This window comes from Scyliorhinus canicula, chromosome 11 (assembly GCF_902713615.1).
Source record: "Scyliorhinus canicula chromosome 11, sScyCan1.1, whole genome shotgun sequence".
NCBI classification, from domain to species: domain Eukaryota; kingdom Metazoa; phylum Chordata; class Chondrichthyes; order Carcharhiniformes; family Scyliorhinidae; genus Scyliorhinus; species Scyliorhinus canicula.
In genome coordinates this window covers 47376249-47393615 of record NC_052156.1, presented here as the reverse complement: position 1 = coordinate 47393615, position 17367 = coordinate 47376249, and the positions used below count along the sequence as shown (strand labels likewise).

General features: G+C 45.7%; 1 protein-coding gene across 2 annotated transcripts in view; it reads right to left on the bottom strand.

Moving 5' to 3' along the window:
• Positions 1 to 17367, bottom strand: part of LOC119973064 (receptor-type tyrosine-protein phosphatase gamma-like) — a 1019600-nt gene that overhangs the window by 44959 nt on the left and 957274 nt on the right. For both annotated transcript variants that reach the window (XM_038810525.1, XM_038810526.1), the window contains 2 exons: positions 7304 to 7439; positions 2953 to 3099 (listed from right to left, as the gene is read on the bottom strand). In XM_038810525.1, coding sequence (XP_038666453.1) covers positions 2953 to 3099; positions 7304 to 7439 — 283 coding nt within the window. The remainder of the gene's footprint in view (positions 1 to 2952; positions 3100 to 7303; positions 7440 to 17367) is intronic.

Genomic DNA, 17367 nt, shown 5'->3' with positions numbered 1-17367 from the left:
TCACTTGGGTTAGCCCATTCAAGAGAAAGTCAAACAGCATCAGTGCATGAAGCAATCATGCACAAATGATGGGATGCGAAAGTTGAACATGATTTGACTTTACACATTTGTAAATAGAAAAGAAACTCTTCAAACAGTTGTGAAGGCTGACCCTGGCCAGAAGTTGTAAATAAGAAGACTATCAACACTGTGAAGATGACAACTGGAACTCTCAGTTTTTTCTGTGGCAATTTTTTTTTTACAGGTATGCAACCACCAGCTTCTGAATATAGCTGAAAATGATTTGTACTCATGAAACTATAGCCATCAATCCTCAGCGTTTGTCCTTAGTCCTCAATTGAACTATTCAGCAGCAAATCTAATTGAATGCTGTAACTCCACATGGGACACTGAAGAGGGAATCCATCCTGTCTGCTTGAGACAGTAAAGCGGAAAGCGATGCAGAGCAGTAAATTTGGTGAAGTAGGGACATGACAGACTTGAACACATCTTTCTCAAAATCAAATGTGACTGGCCGCCAGTATGATTGGCTGATTATGCCAAAACATCACATTTATGTTAGCTGATGTTCAGCCATCTGTTTCAATTCAAATGTTTCCAGTCCACAGCAGATCTGTGCACCCAGCAAACCTGGAATAGGTACTGTATTAAACTTTGCAAAATCTATAACTTGTCTATTGAGACCGCATGTAAAGTTCATATCAATTATGTTAATTGTGTTGTCAGGAACCAACAGACTCAATTCTTTTTTTTGGGGGGGGGGGGGGGGGGGGGTTGCAGTGCCACCTGCCCACCTCCAACCCAATTAAATCCATGGGAGAAATGCCTGTGGACGACCTTCCCACCCTGCTGCCTATTGAGGCCCTTTAAGTGGGCAATTAATGCCCATACATCACCTAATTTCAGCTGTTAATCCAGTGGTGGGCAGGGGGCTCACATTACGACAAACAAACCTTGGAGTGTTTAACTTCTGGACTCCTGGGGATGGGGTAAGTCCCTTGTTCAAAAGCACTCAAAGACTGATCAAGAGATTCAACACTGGAAAGGGGGAGTCCGGTTGAAAGCCATTCCCTTTCATTTATTTCACATAAGTCTAATCAAAACCAAACCAACATCAACTAGACTCAGATTGGCTTGAATTTTCCATGATCCCAAATTTGTTTTTGACCAAATTGTCATAGAAACAAATTCAATGCACTGGGCTTTGACGTTCATTGCAGAATTAACTTATTAAATACACAAAGACAACTTCACTTCAGATCTGACATGGTTCACTGCATACTCCCTAATTTAAGATGAATTTGAAGAAAATATACTTTGTGGTAAAAGGATCTTTTCCTCAGGTGACTGCAGTTCCCCTCATGACCAGGTAGTTCGCAGTGTTCTGGTGCAAGTCTCAGTACCAGGTTTCCCCAAGCAACTCTCCATTTGGTCACAGCCCAGACAAATGGTGATTGTCTCATCTCCCAATCCATATCTTACACTCGGACTACATACACTGTAGCTGCAGGCTTAGTTCTGCTGAACTGGACAAACCCTTCGAGGGCAGAGCTGAGGGGATCGCGACCTCATGCAACAAGCATCCTTCCCCAATTTATTTTTCATTAATGTGGATACAGGAATAACATTACATTGAATTGCAGGTTGTTTGGGCATGTCATACAATCTAACACTTTATATTAGCTTGGGTATGTGAGAACACAGCAAAGAACAGAATATGTTTAGTGGTTAATGAAGTGATGACCATCAAATATTCTGGCTGAAAAGACTACATGTATGCAGATAGCTTCTAAAGAGCACAATAAGCAGAGGTCATAAAGATTCTTCATCCTATTGATCAAGCAAAACAAGACTGAGTGATGTACAGTGCAGCCTTATTGATCCCTTGGGTCAAGAGGCAATACTGATTTTTACTTTTCATTTTCCGAAAACATGATGTGAGCACAACTGTATTTTTAAAATAAAAATAAATAATACATCCCAAAAAAGCTCTGAGCTACTGTCAAGGTGCAAAATTTAATTTGTTCTTAATGCTCACACCACTCAGAATGCTGAACGAGTTTCAGATTCATCTCAACACAAGAAAGTTCAGAACCATAGGCAGGAAATTAAGTTTACTCGGAAATTTAGGAAAAACAAAATCTTCCCATATGGATCAGAAAAGTGGTAATCCCATTGCAAATCTATTTTGAAGTCAGCTTTCAACACACATGGAAGCCATCTGGTTTTAAATCAGAAGCATTTAAGAACAACAATTATTGAGTCGATTGCTCACTTTAAAACTGTAAAGGTAAGATAAATGCTGCTATCATCACCATTAACCAACACAGAAGGATTCCAAATGACCAAACACATCTTTTTTCAAAGCATTTTTAAAAAAAGGTTCTGTCTGCAATCTTTGAAAAAAATATTCAATCTTAACCATGCAGCTGTGTACGGTGTCCTTGAAGGCAAGGCACTCCCCAGATTGAAGAAGACATTCTCTATACGCAGATAAAAATAGCTAGTTTAGAAATATTCCAATAAGAGCAACTCCTCAGCAACTTTACAAAAGCATTTTTATAAACTTTGGGACCACCAAAATGCATTTTTTGATGCAAAATCCTGAATTTTAAAAAAAATGAAATATGCATTCTGAAAAAATATCAGCTGCTGAGAGGATATATCATCCACATTTACATAATTTCCAAATTACTCTGGAACGAACAGACTTCATTTCTACCCACATTGCGAAATGATATTGTAAAATCTGCAAATTTCTAAATTAGGTTCAATGTCAATAAATATTTATTAAGAATAAAAATAAATAACATTTGCCTATTTTCATTCAAACCTTAAAGCATTCTAGAAATAGCCGAGAGCGGGCAGAAAAATATGCAAAGCAACCAACTTTCAAGAAACACAAGCACACTGCCATAGAATGGAAATATTATTCTACTTCTAGTCACTGACCTTAAACTGTTTCTCAAGTCTCGTCTTCCCAGATATTCCTGGAATTAAAATGTTGTTGACGTAACTGTGTAGCTGAGTGGCAGGTACTTCTGTCTCTTTACCATGTATTGCTTCCCGCAAGGCTTCATGGATAAAAATATACTGTTCCTTAAAGGCAAAGAACACAGCAAGCAATATACATCGGGTTGTTTATTTATCTTGTTGCAGTCATTGCATTCACAGTCTAACTTTAATAAATGAGCATCAGATGTTATTATTTATCTTCCAGAATTTTGATAAAATGTCATCAACCTGAGGTGTTAACTCTGTACTTCTCTCTCCACAGATGCTGTCAAACATGTTAACATGCTGATGTATTCAAGCAATGTTTTCTCTGGGTATAGCTGTTTCAACAATTTTAATGGGTGTCTGGGTTGAGTGCCCAGACAACCTGTACCCAGAGAAAATATTGTTTGATTGACAGCTCTGGATATCTGATCTCTGCTGTCAATTTCACAATGTTTATTTATACAAGGTTTTGAAAAATAAATGATGAATTATAAACTAAAAGAGTAAATCAGCCCTTCCACAATCCCAAACATACACCTTATCCTCCCACACCGCCTGCTGTAGTTATATATTACATGATATAAAAAAGTAATGCACTGGACGTCGAAAGAAATATTTTTCTGCTCTCTATCGCCATCAAACACTCCTAGGGCAGGTACAGCACGGGGTTAGATACAGAGTAAAGCTCCCTCTACATTGTCCCCATCAAACACTCCGAGGACAGGTACTACATGGGGTTAGATACAGAGGAAAGCTCCCTCTGCACTGTCCCCATCAAACATTCCCAATAAAGGTACAGCACAGGGTTTGAAACAAAGTAAAGCTCGCTCTACACTGTCCCCATCAAGCACTCCCATGACATATACAGCATGGGGTTAGATACAGAGTAAAGCTCCCACTGCACTGTCCCCATTAAATACTCTCAGGACAGGTACATCACGAGGTTAGATAGAGTAAAGCTCCCTCTCCACTGTTCCCATCAAACACTCCCAGAACAGGTACAGCAAGGGGGTAAATACAGAGTAAAGCTCCCTCTAACCTGCCCCACATCAAGCACTCCCAGAACAGGTACAGCAAGGGGGTAGATACAGAGTAAAGCTCCCTCTAACGTGCCCCACATCAAGCACTCCCAGGACAGGTAAGGCACAGGGTTGGAAACAATAGAGCTCCCTCTAGACCTGTCCAGAATTCTTCATTGCCAAATTGCTACGAGACTCTCCTCCAACAGTGCGGGACTTTCTGTGATCAAAATCAGGCTCTCGATAGGGGAATCTTATTCCTAGACTCCCATTGGATTTCACACCAGGAGGTTCAAACCAGCACGAGGTTTCAACAGATCCAACAGCTGGTCAAACATTATCAGGATCATTCTCCTGACATTTTACCCTCACTGTTAACAGTGATGCACAGGGGGCAGTTAGTACCCTCCCTCCTCACTTATAAATTTAATCTGCAATCACAGGGCCAATTACGAAACTTGTCCTGGTTACTTTTGGCGCAGCAGGGTCGCGGATCAGACACCAGCTGTTTCCTTGACTGAGCTTGTGTGTTACTCTGAGCCGCCATTTTGGCAGTACAGGCTCATGGCGATGGCTCCTATTTACACAAGGTTAAGTGGTTTCAAGAATTTGGGGTTTTATTTTTGATATTGTAAAGGATCTGGATGATTGACACTTTTATTAACTTGTAGTGAATTTACTTTCACTTAACATAGTAGAAAGTCATGAATAAATTACTTTTATAAAACTTTTTTCCTTACATAAACTGCTATCACTAACTACAGGGAATATGCCTTTCAGGGATGGCAGCATGTCAACATGAGATGGGAAGTGTGTCAAATTATCCAGTTTCAAATTCACAATGCCAACAGTTACAAGGAGTATTGGTGAAAGGTTCTCGACTACATAAACTGTGGAAAACCATCATTGAAGGATGATCTGATTCAATTCAGCATGTCCACGAACACATGAGACCATTTTGACCTTGCAAGGTAGACATCTCCTGGGAAGACATTTTTAAAGGCTGGCAGGTCATCTAGTTGGAATCTCATATATGAGCATAAATCTGATGAGAAGACTCGCAAGAGAGTGTTTTGGCCCGGTATGAAGAATGACATTGAAGTCGTCGTCAAGAAGTGTGAGGCATGGCAAAAACAAATGCCAAGTCAGCACAAAGAACCACTGATTCCGCATGAAATTTCTACCCACCCTTCGCCCAAAATCACATCTCACCTCTTTCATTTCCATGGCATGGACTTCATCGTCATTGTTGCCTACATTACCAAGCGCCTGATTATTTGACAATTGCTCAATACAAGTTTACAGCTGTCGTGCACCCTCTAAGGGTTATTTTAGTGTGCCTGGAGAGTTCATTATGGACAAGTTCTGCAATTTATTGCTAAGCTATTTCAGAATATGTGTGAAAGGTGGAATATTTACCTTACTACTTCTCATTACTCTGGATTGAACTATCTAGCTGATGGAATGATATGCACAGTGAAATCCCTAATTCTTTGAAGTAGCAGACCAAGCAAGGTCTACACATTACAATGTTACATTTGAGAGCAACACCTTTAAGTGCAACTATTGCACCCTTGGCAGAGCTCATGTTTGGCAGACCAGTGCGTACCAATTTACCTACACTGACCCATGCTACTCTCTCACAGATGAGAGAACAACCTTTAAAACTGCAAGAGAAAATACCAACATGCACAATAAAAATGCAGGTACAGAATTGCCAAGTTTACAATTGGGATAACAAGTTCAGATCCAAGATTCCAAAGAAAGGAGACAGCAACCAGCCGAGGTGGCAAGGATTTGGTTGGAATCAAGGTCCCATGAAGTAATGACACAGAAATGTGCAACAATGATGCATAACTGAGGGAAAATCAGATTAAGATTGTTTTGGATCTGCAGAAAAGAAAATCTACAGAAAAGCAGCCAGCGGTTTCATCCTGAATTATGTATCAGAAACTAAAACTTATAAGCAACTTATTGACTGCAAATTTATCTCAAGAATTTAGAAATTAGAAATGTGTAATATACATTGTGTTAAAATGCAACACAAATTGATCTAGAAACAGGGTCCATAAATCTGAAGCTACAAGTGGCAGTTTGTCCAGCGAATTTTGGTTCGGGGTAAAAAACAGGAACCATGCCCTTCCGATGCTCTGGTCCCCCCCCCCCCCCCCCCCCGCCCCGTGAGGTCGGCATCAAATTCGCGCCCCACGCTAGCGGGAGGATGCAATTAACAGGCTGGACACTGGATTCTCCACGCCTCCATGATGCTCCAGCCTTCTGGCCCAGACTTCTTGTTAGGGGTGGGGAGGGGTAAGCAGGATTAGCGTTGTGGAGGGGAGGGAAGCCTGTCGTTGGACCTCGGAACCTGCTCAAAATAGCAGCCCGACACCGAGATGCCAAAGGAATCGGGGAGCTCTCCACCATGTATATATTTGCATGGTTAAGAAGAGAGCTTCGTACCTAGATCCGGCTCTCAGCGCAAGCGGAGACCAGTCCCAATTCTCTGCTGGCGGGAACCCTTAAGACTCCAGAATGAAGAATCCAGGCCTCAATAAAGCCAGCACAATAATTTGCATTTATATAATGCCTTTCTCATAGAAAATGTCCCAGGATAATAGGATAATATCCTGTCCTCGCATAATGTGGCAAAAGGCTCAGTTAATGCTAAATGACTTACTATAAGCATGCTGGGGAATTTGGTCACCTTTGAAACAAGCGGAAATCATCTGGAACAACTCTGCATTAGTACAGGTTGTCCCACTTTCTCTGACTGATCCTAGCTTTTGATCCCGTATGCACGGAGACAGAAACACAAGAGACAGCATGAAAAAATTATTTATTTTAATCGCGACCATTAACTTACCTACTTGTGTTCCACCGATTTTGAGCATTTAAATTAGGAGTGTTTCACACTTGTGGAATCAACAGTGCACCATAACTCTTGGCATCACATTCCAAATAGAAGCAATTTCTCTCACAACCCACACAGGAAGAGAATTTAGAATTCTGCTAAATGTGGCGACTAGGTGCTTTTCACAGTAACTTCATTTGAAGCCTACTTGTGAGAGTAAGCGATTTTCATTTCATTCCATTTTCATTTCATTTTTTTCAATATACCAGCCACATGTCAGGCTTTGAGTCTAAATATCAGATCTGTTTGTTGAAATTGGCCCTGGAGGGGCAAACCATTACTTGTAAACTGCGGCAAGTATTACCGTGGTAACTTTGCCCAATTTTAGCCTGAAACCTCCACAGACCTTGTGCCACATATACTTGATATTTACCTCTGTCTGGACAAGATAGTTCCTCTGAGTCCTGATGTGTTTAAGAAAGCCGAGGACATTAACTGTGCTTTTGTCTTTTATCTGTTTCAGCATGCTATCGAGCACAATATATGTTCCAGTTCTGCCAACACCAGCACTAGATAGGGAATAAAGGGAGTAAGGAATTAACATACCATTCACAAGCACAGCAAGAACCGTACAAAAATGTGACCTATCTGCAAGATCAAATTTTAATTGTGTTGATTAAATTACTATGCATGCACTCTTAAAGGCTTTTTGTTAATTCTATGGAAACGCTTCATTATATAACGACTGTTCTCTATATTCATTAATAAGTGGTTCAATATATGATATTTAATTGAATACGCAAGTGTAATTATTGACAAACGCTATCTTGGCTTCAGAAATGTTATGTTTAGTCAAAAATGATTAACATACACACAGCTGTGTGGCCAAACTACTTAGCAGTTATTTCCCAGGATACATTGCACTTCATTTTTTCCCCATTTTTCACGTCTTCCACTTTCCCGATGTCATTCAGGCCCTGTAAATGTGTATCTCCAACCCTCTGTCACTGTTACTCTTGAATTGGCCACAGCTAATAATTGAGAATTTCTCAGTGATAAACCGGCCTCCAATACCAACTACAGCATTCTCCCCATCCCCCACAACTCCCACCTTTGTGGAAACTCTTGTAATTCTTGCCACCACACTGCGAGGTAAACACAATCATCAACTCAGCGAAATAGGGACAAAAGCATTATTACAAGGTTCAGCTGTTCAGGACATTTGGCTACCATCTGCACAACGCACCTTTCATTTTTTTCTAGATTGCCTTCATTGGTCTGGAGTTTCTGCTAGTGGTACAATTGGGAAAATGTGCCTATAATGTGCTGGACACCCAACTGACTTTGCCAAGTGAAATCATGCCGATATTTCCACCCAAACTCATTTGTAAGCCTGAATGTAAAACCACCCATGCGACAGCGCAATTAAGTGACATTTTTGATTATAATTGATTATTGACTAGAACAATGGGGCCTCCAGATTACTGAATTAAATTAAATTTTATTCTGGAAATTTGTTTAAGTAATTGCTGCAGCTGAGGACACAGGACATTCAGTGATTTCAACTGCCTGCTGGTATTATGATCCCAGTTAATCTTGTAACTGCACGGGGAGATCCCTGGCTCAAAGGACCGTAGGAAAAGTGACAGGACCACTAACAAATTAGTTTTAACAACAATAAAAACATTTATTCAACATGAAAACATTGGATTATGATACACTCAAGGCGTGATTCTCCGCTCCCCACGCCGGGTGGGAGAATCGCGGGAGGGCCGGGCGACTCACGACACGCCCCCCTGGCACCCCACGCGATTCTCCCACCCCCTGCTCGGAAGAATCGGCGCTCGCCGTTTTTCACGGCGACCGCCGATTCTCCAACCCGGATGGCCCGAGCGGCCTGCCGTTCGCAACCGGTTCACGACGGCGGCAACCACACTTGGTCGCTGCCGTTGTGAACATGGCAACAAAAGCTGGTTTGAAGCTTGTGGGGGGTGGAGAGGGGAGTGAGCACCACAGCCGTGCTCGGGAGGGGACTGGCCCGCGATCGGTGCCCGCCGATCGTCGGGCCGGCGTTTCAAAGGGTCGCACTCTTTCCCCTCCGCCGCCCTGCAAGATCAAGCCGCCACGTCTTGCAGGGCAGCGGAGGGGAAGACGGCAACCGCGCATGCGCGGGTTTGAGCCGTCAGCCATCGTGACGTCAGCCGCGCATGCGCAGGTTGGAGCCAGCCAACGTCACTTAGGCGCGCCGGCCACGTCATTCTCGGTGCGCCGCCTTGACGCAAGCGTCAAGGCCCGGCAGCCGAGATTTACGGAGGGCCGCTCCTAGCCCCCCCAGGTGGGGGTGAATAAGGTGAGAGGAGCGGCCTTCCCGATTGTTCGGGGAGTGGAGAATTCCACCGTGTCTTTATTGGCTCAACAATTACACACAGGTTTTAGGATTAACATGGATTACAAATGTACATTTTATGGCACAATGGTTTCATTAACACAAAAAGCCCCTTTTAAGCACACAATATAGTTCTGGTCAAATGCATGCACTCCACTCTGAACCCAGGTTAGTGCCTGTGGATTTTTCCTCAGAACCCGCCAGATGATGATCACATGAGAGTTTCCAAACTCCACTCACAAAAACATGCTTTGAAATCTTCTCTCATAATAATATCTTCCCTTAGCAGTTTACATTCCAATCCAGTCCAGTGTTTCATACCAACCTCTTCAGGATTTCTTTGTCTTGACTGCTGTCTAAACTGCTCACAATTGCTTTAACTCTCGATCCCCAAAATGGCATCAGATGTTTGTTTTACCTTTGATGTCTGCTGTCCTGATTTAAATCTGGCACTGCAATTGTCACTTTAACTCAGAGACCTTTGTTTACTCATCCTTGAATTCTTCTGAACCATACCTTGGACTCTGTTCATTTAACTCCAGACTTTTCGGACACTTAATTTCTCATGCTTCCTTAACTAGTTGCTCTTCCGATCTCTGCACTTGTCAGTAGTTTTCTAAGTTTACAATTACTCATGTCAGAATGTTTAATTACAATGATTTAAAACAAAGACAATGAGCTGGATTCTCCATCACCCAACGCCGGTAGCGGGTTTCCCGGTCCGACGGAGAATGGACAATTTGGCTGAAAAATGAGATCGGCGGCAGGTGCCAATCATGTTCTGATGCTCCAGTCTCCCACCGGCTGGCAGCATTAGCGAGCTACATGTCCCGCATCGGCAGTGATATGCAAATTGTTGATTTGCACCCATTTAACGGCTGGAAGCCTGATTCTCCAGCTCCAGCCCTCTGAGCCGGGATTCCGGGAGCGTGTAGACCTCATCTTCATCCCTGGGTGGGACCAAGGGGAGGACGGATCGTCCTGGAGTGGGGGCTGTGGTGAGGTGCGCTGGGGGGAGGATGGGTGGCGTCGGGGCAGGGTGGGGAACCAGCTGGTGCCAAGTCCCTGAGGGAGACTGTGTCTTGGTGGCCATCGGGGTACACCACGTAGGCATACTGCGGGTTTGCATGGAGTAGCTGTACCCTCTCAATCAATGGGTCCGCCTTGTGGAGCCGCACGTGCTTGCAGAGGCGAACGGGTTCTGGAGCTGCCAGCCACGTTGGGAGTGAAACCCTGGAGGTGGACTTCCTGGGGAAGGCAAGGAGATGTTCATGGGGGGTTGCATTAGTCGCAGTGCAAAGCAGTGATCGAATGGAGTGAAGGGCGTCAGGGAGGACCTCCTGCCAGCGGGAGACCGGGAGATTCTTGGACGTAGGGCCAACTGGATGGCCTTCCAGACCGTCCCATTCTTCCGCTCCACCTGCCCCTTTCCCCGGGGGTTGTAGCTGATCGTCCTGCTCGAGGCGATGCCCTGGCTGAGCAGGTACTGGCGCAGCTCATCGCTTATAAATGAGGATCCCGGTAGCTGTGGATGTAGGCGGGGAAACCGTACAGGACGAAGATGGTGTTGAGTGCTCTGATGACGGTGGCAACGAAGGGGAATCTGGGGCATTCGTCGACCACGTTAAGGAAATAAGTGTTTCGGTCGGTGGAGGGGAGGGGCCCTTTGAAATCCACGCTGAGGCGTTCAAAGGGGCAGGAGGCCTTCACTAGATGCGCACAGTCTGGCCGGTAGAAGTGCGGTTTGCACTCTGCGCAGACCTGGCAGCCTCTGGTGATAGCCCTGACCTCCTCAATGGAGTAGGGCAGATTGCGGGTCTTAATGAAGTGAAAGAACCAGGTGGCCCCTGGGTGACAGAGATCGTCGTGCAGGGTCCGGAGTCGGTCCACTTGTGCGCTGGCACATGTACCTCGGGATAGGGCATCGGGGGGCTCGTTGAGCTTACCGGTGTGATACAAAATCTCGTAATTGTAGGTGGAGACCTCGATCCTCCACCTCAAGATTTTATCATTTTTGATTGTGCCCCGCTGTGTGTTGTTGAACATGAAGGCAACCAACCGTTGGTCAGTGAGGAGAGTGAATCTCCTGCCGGCCAGGTAATGCCTCCAATGTTGCACAGCTTCTACGATGGCTTGGGCCTCCTTCTCGATGGAGGAGTGCCGAATTTCGGAGGCACGGAGGGTGCGTGGAAAGTATGCCACGGGTCTGCCGGCCTGGTTGAGGGTGCCGGCCAGAGCAACGTCTAATGCATCGCTCTCGACTTGGAAGGGGAGCGTCTCCGCCGACCGCATGCATCGCGGCCTTGGCGATGTCGGCCTTGATACGGTTGAAGGCCTGGTGAGCCTCGGCCGTCAGTGGGAAAACGGTGGAGTGAATGAGTGGGCGGGCCTTGCCTGCGTAGTTAGGGACCCACTGGGCGAAGTATGAGAAGAACCCCAGGCATCGTTTGAGGGCCTTTGGGCAATGGGGGAGAGGGAGTTTCATGAGGGGGCGCATGCGATCGGGGTCAGGCTGTAGAACTCCATTTTGCACCATGTAGCCGAGGATGACTAAGCGGTTGGTGCGAAACACCAACTTCTCTTTGTTGTACGTTAGGTTGAGGAGTTTGGCGGTGTGGAGGAATTTGGAAAGGTTAGCGTCATGGTCCTGCTGATCGTGGACGCAGTTGATGACGTTATCAGTGTAAATATCAGATGCACTATGTGTTAAACTGTTATACTGTAAAAAATTGGAAAATGCCAATAAAAATACTTTATAATAAAGCTCGCCAGGCTATAAACACAATTTCCAACACCAGCGAATCATTTGCCAGCGGTGCCGGGAATCATTCGTACGAGTTGTTTTCAATTCAGTTTGAGCCGTAAAAATCACTTCCTCTCTGAAGTTTCATAGTTCGTTCTAATCTCTCAACTTTTTTGCACAAGTTCTGAACTATCTCAGTCCAGTTCGGAGTAGAGTTTGAATCACCTTTGGCCAATTGTTCACTTGCCTTTCTTCCAGCTACTGCATCTTGTGCAGTATCACTGGTGAGTAATTTTAAATCAGAGTCTTTGGTCACTGACTCATTTGTACTTTCCAATTTTGCATCAACTTCAGTTGTTTTTTTACTGTCTATCACTGACTTTGATACATGAGGAATATTTCTTGGAGCAGTTCTTTGCTCCCTCATTTCTTCCATTTTACTTTTGTAGTAATCCACGGGAGGCAGGAGTTCCATCACCACACCAATATTTATTTACAATAACGATATTACAGGCGCAGCTACAAACAGTGCTGCTAGCAGTACAGTCAACTCAAGACTGGCTCACAAAGCCTACATAGGTGATTATATGGGCCCCCTCAATGAGCTATCATTGAGGGAGCTCATACTCCAATTGGCCAATCAATAAAGCCAATTGGAGTTCATTACACCCCTCCCCCCCAAGGTCCGAGGAATTCCTGCCAGCTGGCATACCTCTGAGCTTCTTCCTGCTCCTTATGTCTGGGTCTGTCACCTCTGTGTCGTCCGCCGGGTCGTTCTCCGAAGTGGGCGGGGTGTACCTTACTTGTCTTTTCCTGTCTTTTCCTTGACGACCTCCTTGGAAGCTGTTCGTCCTCCTCCTCGGGGAGAGGTGTTGCGGTGGCCTCGTGTGTGTCCATCTCCGACTCTGATGACTGGATGACGGGGTCTGGAGAAATTGCTCGGGGCTGGGGTGTGGGTATCCTTTCCGTCTGGGCTATCCCAGCTTGAGGCGGTCCTGCTTCGCCTGCCTCCAGGTGTGGTTCCGCTGCCCTTATTTGGTCTAGGTGTTTCTTCAGCACCTTACCTCCTATTGAAACCTCATAGGATATGGGCCCTGTTTGGGACTCTACCGTGCCTTTGATCCACGTTGGTCCATTTCCATAATTCTTGACCCAAACCGGTGCCCCCACCTGGAAATGTCTCTGCTGCCGACTATTATCATGCCCCCTGCGTTGGGCCTCCTGTTGTTTCTCCACTTTCCCCGTTAAATTTGGAAAAGATGACTCAGCCTCGTTCGCAGCCGCCTTCCCATTAAGAGTTCAGCTGGCGGTATGCCCGTTGTGGAATGCGGTGTGGTCCTGTAATCAAACAGTCAGCGGGAGAGCTTTGTGTCTATTGACGCTGCCGGCTGCTTCTTGAGTCCCGCTTTAAGTGTCTGGACCGCTCTCTCTGCCAGGCCGTTGGTCGCTGGATGGTAAGGGGCCGTTTTGATGTGACGGACTCCGTTTTCCTTCAGGAATTTTCCAAATTCCCCACTTGTGAATGCCGTTCCGTTGTCCGACACCAATACCTCCGGCAGTCCATGTGTTGCAAACGAGGCCCTGAGCTTTTCAATTGTCGATGCTGTGCTTGCCGTGTTTACCCGGTGGACGTCCAACCATTTGGAGTGGGCGTCCACTATCACCAAAAACATTGAGCCCATGGAAGGGCCGGCGTGGTCAATATGCAGGCGGGTCCACGGTCTGCCTGGCCATTCCCACGGGTGCAATGGCGCCGCTGGTGGCACTCTTTGCCCCTGTCGGCACTCCTAGCACCGACGTACCAAGGCTGCTATGTCTGTGTCCAAACCTGGCCGCCAAACGTAGCTTCGAGCTAGCATCTTCATTTTAGATACCCCTGGGTGTCCATGATGTAATTCAGTTAAGATTGCCTGACGGCCCTGAGCTGGGACGATTACCCGGGCTCCCCATAATAGGATACCGTCTTCTACGGTTATTTGGTCCCTTCTGCTCCAGTATGGGTGCATCTGGGGCTCCACTGGTCTTTCCAGTTCCCCTGATAGCAGTAAATGCTTCATCTTGGCTAAAACTGGGTCTTTTTGCGTCCACAACCGAATATGTTGTGCGTCTACTGGTAGGGTGTCCAAAAAATTTAGAGTCATTACTGTCTCCTCTACTTTTGGTATTTGCGGCGGAGTTTCCGGGAGGGGCAGTCTGCTCAAAGCATCTGCATTTGCTACTCGCGTTCCTGGTCTGTGCTCCAGAACGTATCTATATGCCGCCAGTAGCAACGCCCAGCGTTGGATTCTAGCTGATGCAATCGGGGGTATTGACTTGTCTTCTTTTAATAACCCTAATAACGGCTTATGGTCCGTCACTATGGTGAATTTCCGCCCGTACAGATACTGGTGAAATTTTTTTACTGCGAATATCACCGCCAGTCCTTCCTTCTCGATTTGTGCGTACTTCCTCTCAGCCATCGCCAAGGTCCGCGAAGCATAGGCTATTGGCCGTTCTTCCCCATTCCTTCCTCTATAGGCTAAGACGGCTCCTACCCCGTAGGGAGATGCATCACAAGTGACCACCAACTCCTTCCTTGGGTCATAATGCTCTAGGACATTTTCGGATGACAGCTGTTCCTTAATGTCCCTAAATGCTCGGTTTTGGCTGGTGGACCATTTCCATTCTTGCCCCTTTTTTAGTAGCTGGTGGAGGGGTTCTAGGATGGACGCCCTATTTTCAATAAATTTTCCAGAATAGGTTACCAACCTTAGAAATGATCGTAACTCTTGGACCGTGGTGGGAGCTGGGCTTCTTTTATTGCCATTACTCGGTCTTCTAATGGATGTAAGCCTGACTCGTCTACTTTATATCCCAGGTATGTCACTTGTGGGGCCAGAAAAACACATTTTTCCCTTTTTAGCCGTCCGCTTGCCTTTGCGAAACGCCTGAGCACTTCCTCCAGGTTCCTTAAGTGTTCCCTGTTTGTCCTACCCGTGATTAAGACATCGTCCAAATAAATCGCCACCTGCGGTAGTCCCTGCAGAATATTTTCCATCGTATGCTGGAATATAGCGCAGGTTGATGACACTCCGAAAGGTAGCCTAGTATAACGAAAAAGGCCCTTCAGGGTGTTGATCGTAGTGAACTTCTGGGAGCCCTTGTCCAGTTTTAACTGCAGGTAGGCGTGGCTCATGTCTAGTTTCGTGAACAAAAGCCCACCTGCCAATTTGGCATATAGGTCTATTTTTGGGATTGGGTATTTGTCCAGCAGTGCGTATTTGTTTACTGTCTGTTTGAAATCTCCACAGAGACGTATCGAGCCGTCTGGCTTCAAAATTGGTACCACCGGCGCTGCCCATTCCGAGAATTGTACTGGCCTGATAATGCCGTCGCGCCATAACCTTTCTATTTCATCATCTACTTTCTTCCTTAATGCAAAAGGTACCGGCCTGGCCTTACAAAATTTCGGAAGGGCTTCTGGGTCCACGTGCAAAGTTGCTTTGGCGCCTATGATTTCCCCCAAACCTTCCTGGAAGACCTCCGGGTATTTTTGGAGAACTCCACTCAACTGCCCGCTTCCACTCTGGAAAATTTTCATCCAATCTAATTTTAGGTCTTTCAGCCAGTTCCGTCCAATTAAGCTCGGTCTGGAGCCCTCTACTATCGTCAACGGTAATCTGAGCAATTGTTTCTCATATTCCACAGGTACATGAGTCGTGCCTAGAACTTCCAGGGGTTCCCCCATGTAGGTTTTAAGTTTCGTCGATGTTTTTGTTAGGGTTAGTGGCTGGAGTCCATCTTTGATTTTTCTAAATGCTGCCACTCCCATTACTGATACGGCCGCACCCGTGTCTATTTCCATTATTGTCGGCCGCCCGTTCACCCGTGGGGTAATCCTAATGGGTTCTGCTTTCTTCGTTGTAATATTATATAATTGTTCCCCTTCGGAGGAGGATGGGGCGTCTAGGTTGTGTACTTCCCTGCGTCCCCACCTGCTATTCCTCTTTTGCCACCTCCTTCTAGGGTTTCTGTCGTTGTTACCCCACTCTGTCTGGTGCCAGAAACGGTCCTTCTCTGTTGGAGGAGCCTCAGCCGGTACTTCCCTCTGTCTCCAGTTAGTCCTGGCAGACTTGGGGGCAGTTCTGGGGTTTTCCTTTTTCCCTCTATTCCTCAGGGTTTTTCCTGAGAGCGGCTATCTGGTAGCAGGACCCGTTGTGGTAGTCCCTCTCACAGGTATCTACCTCCATTGGCGTGCCCTGTAGTTCCTGCGCCCCACTTGCTGCCTTTTCTAGGGACAGTGCGAGCTGTAACGCCTGCCTGCAGTCTAGCTCCGTTTCTGCCAACAGGCGTTTCTGTATTGTGAGGTCGTTTATACCACACACTAACCGGTCCCGAAGCATTTCATTTAGTGTTGGGCCGAACTCACATTTTTCCGCCAGCTTTCTCAGGCGGGTCAAGAAATTTGTGACTGACTCCCTGTCTTCCCGCTTCGCTGTGTAGAATCTGTACCTACACAAAATGAGGGGTGGTTTTGGGTCCTAGTGCTCTTTCACCAATTCCGTTACTTCTTGGGATGTTTTCGTGTCTGGCGCATCGGGATAAGTCAGACTACGTATAATGGCGAAAGCGGAGGGTCCGCATGCCGACAACAGGATAAGCCGTCCCCTTTCGTCCGTCAGTATATCATTTGCCCGGAAGAAGTAACACATTCTCTCCACATACTGGGACCAGTCCTCAATAGCCGGGTCGAATGCCTCTAACCTCCCAAAAAACGGCATTTTAAAAATGGCAAGGCTTACCCTCCGAGTGCGGCAGCTGGTCTCCACAAAATTCGTAGTTTACCTCGTCGCCACTGTAGTAATCCATGGGAGGCAGGAGTTCCGTCACCACACCAATATTTATTTACAATAACGATATTACAGGAGCAGCTACAAACAGTGCTGCTAGCAGTCCAGTCAACTCAAGACTAGCTCACAAAGCCTACACAGGTGATTATATGGGCCCCCTCAATGAGCTATCATTGAGGGAGCTCATACTCCAATTGGCCAACCAATAAAACCAATTGGAGTTCATTACAACTTTCAAGTTCAAAAATGTTATTGTTTTTCTCACGGCAAAGGTCTAAAGGTAGTTAATTTTGTATTTTAAGTCTGCATTCAACCAATTATTCAGATTTACCAGAACCTCCTTTTCTTGTTTGAGGCATTTTCCACTTCATACATACTTCTGATGCTTTAAGTTCACCAAGTTTTAAATGAAGATCAACTTTTGCCAAGTTTGAATTCTCAAGTTTATCTTTTAGACACTTCAAATCTTCAGTCAAATGTTCCACTTTACCTCACTGATTCTCAATTGTTCTCATCAGTTCTCTTTTTTGACTCACCAA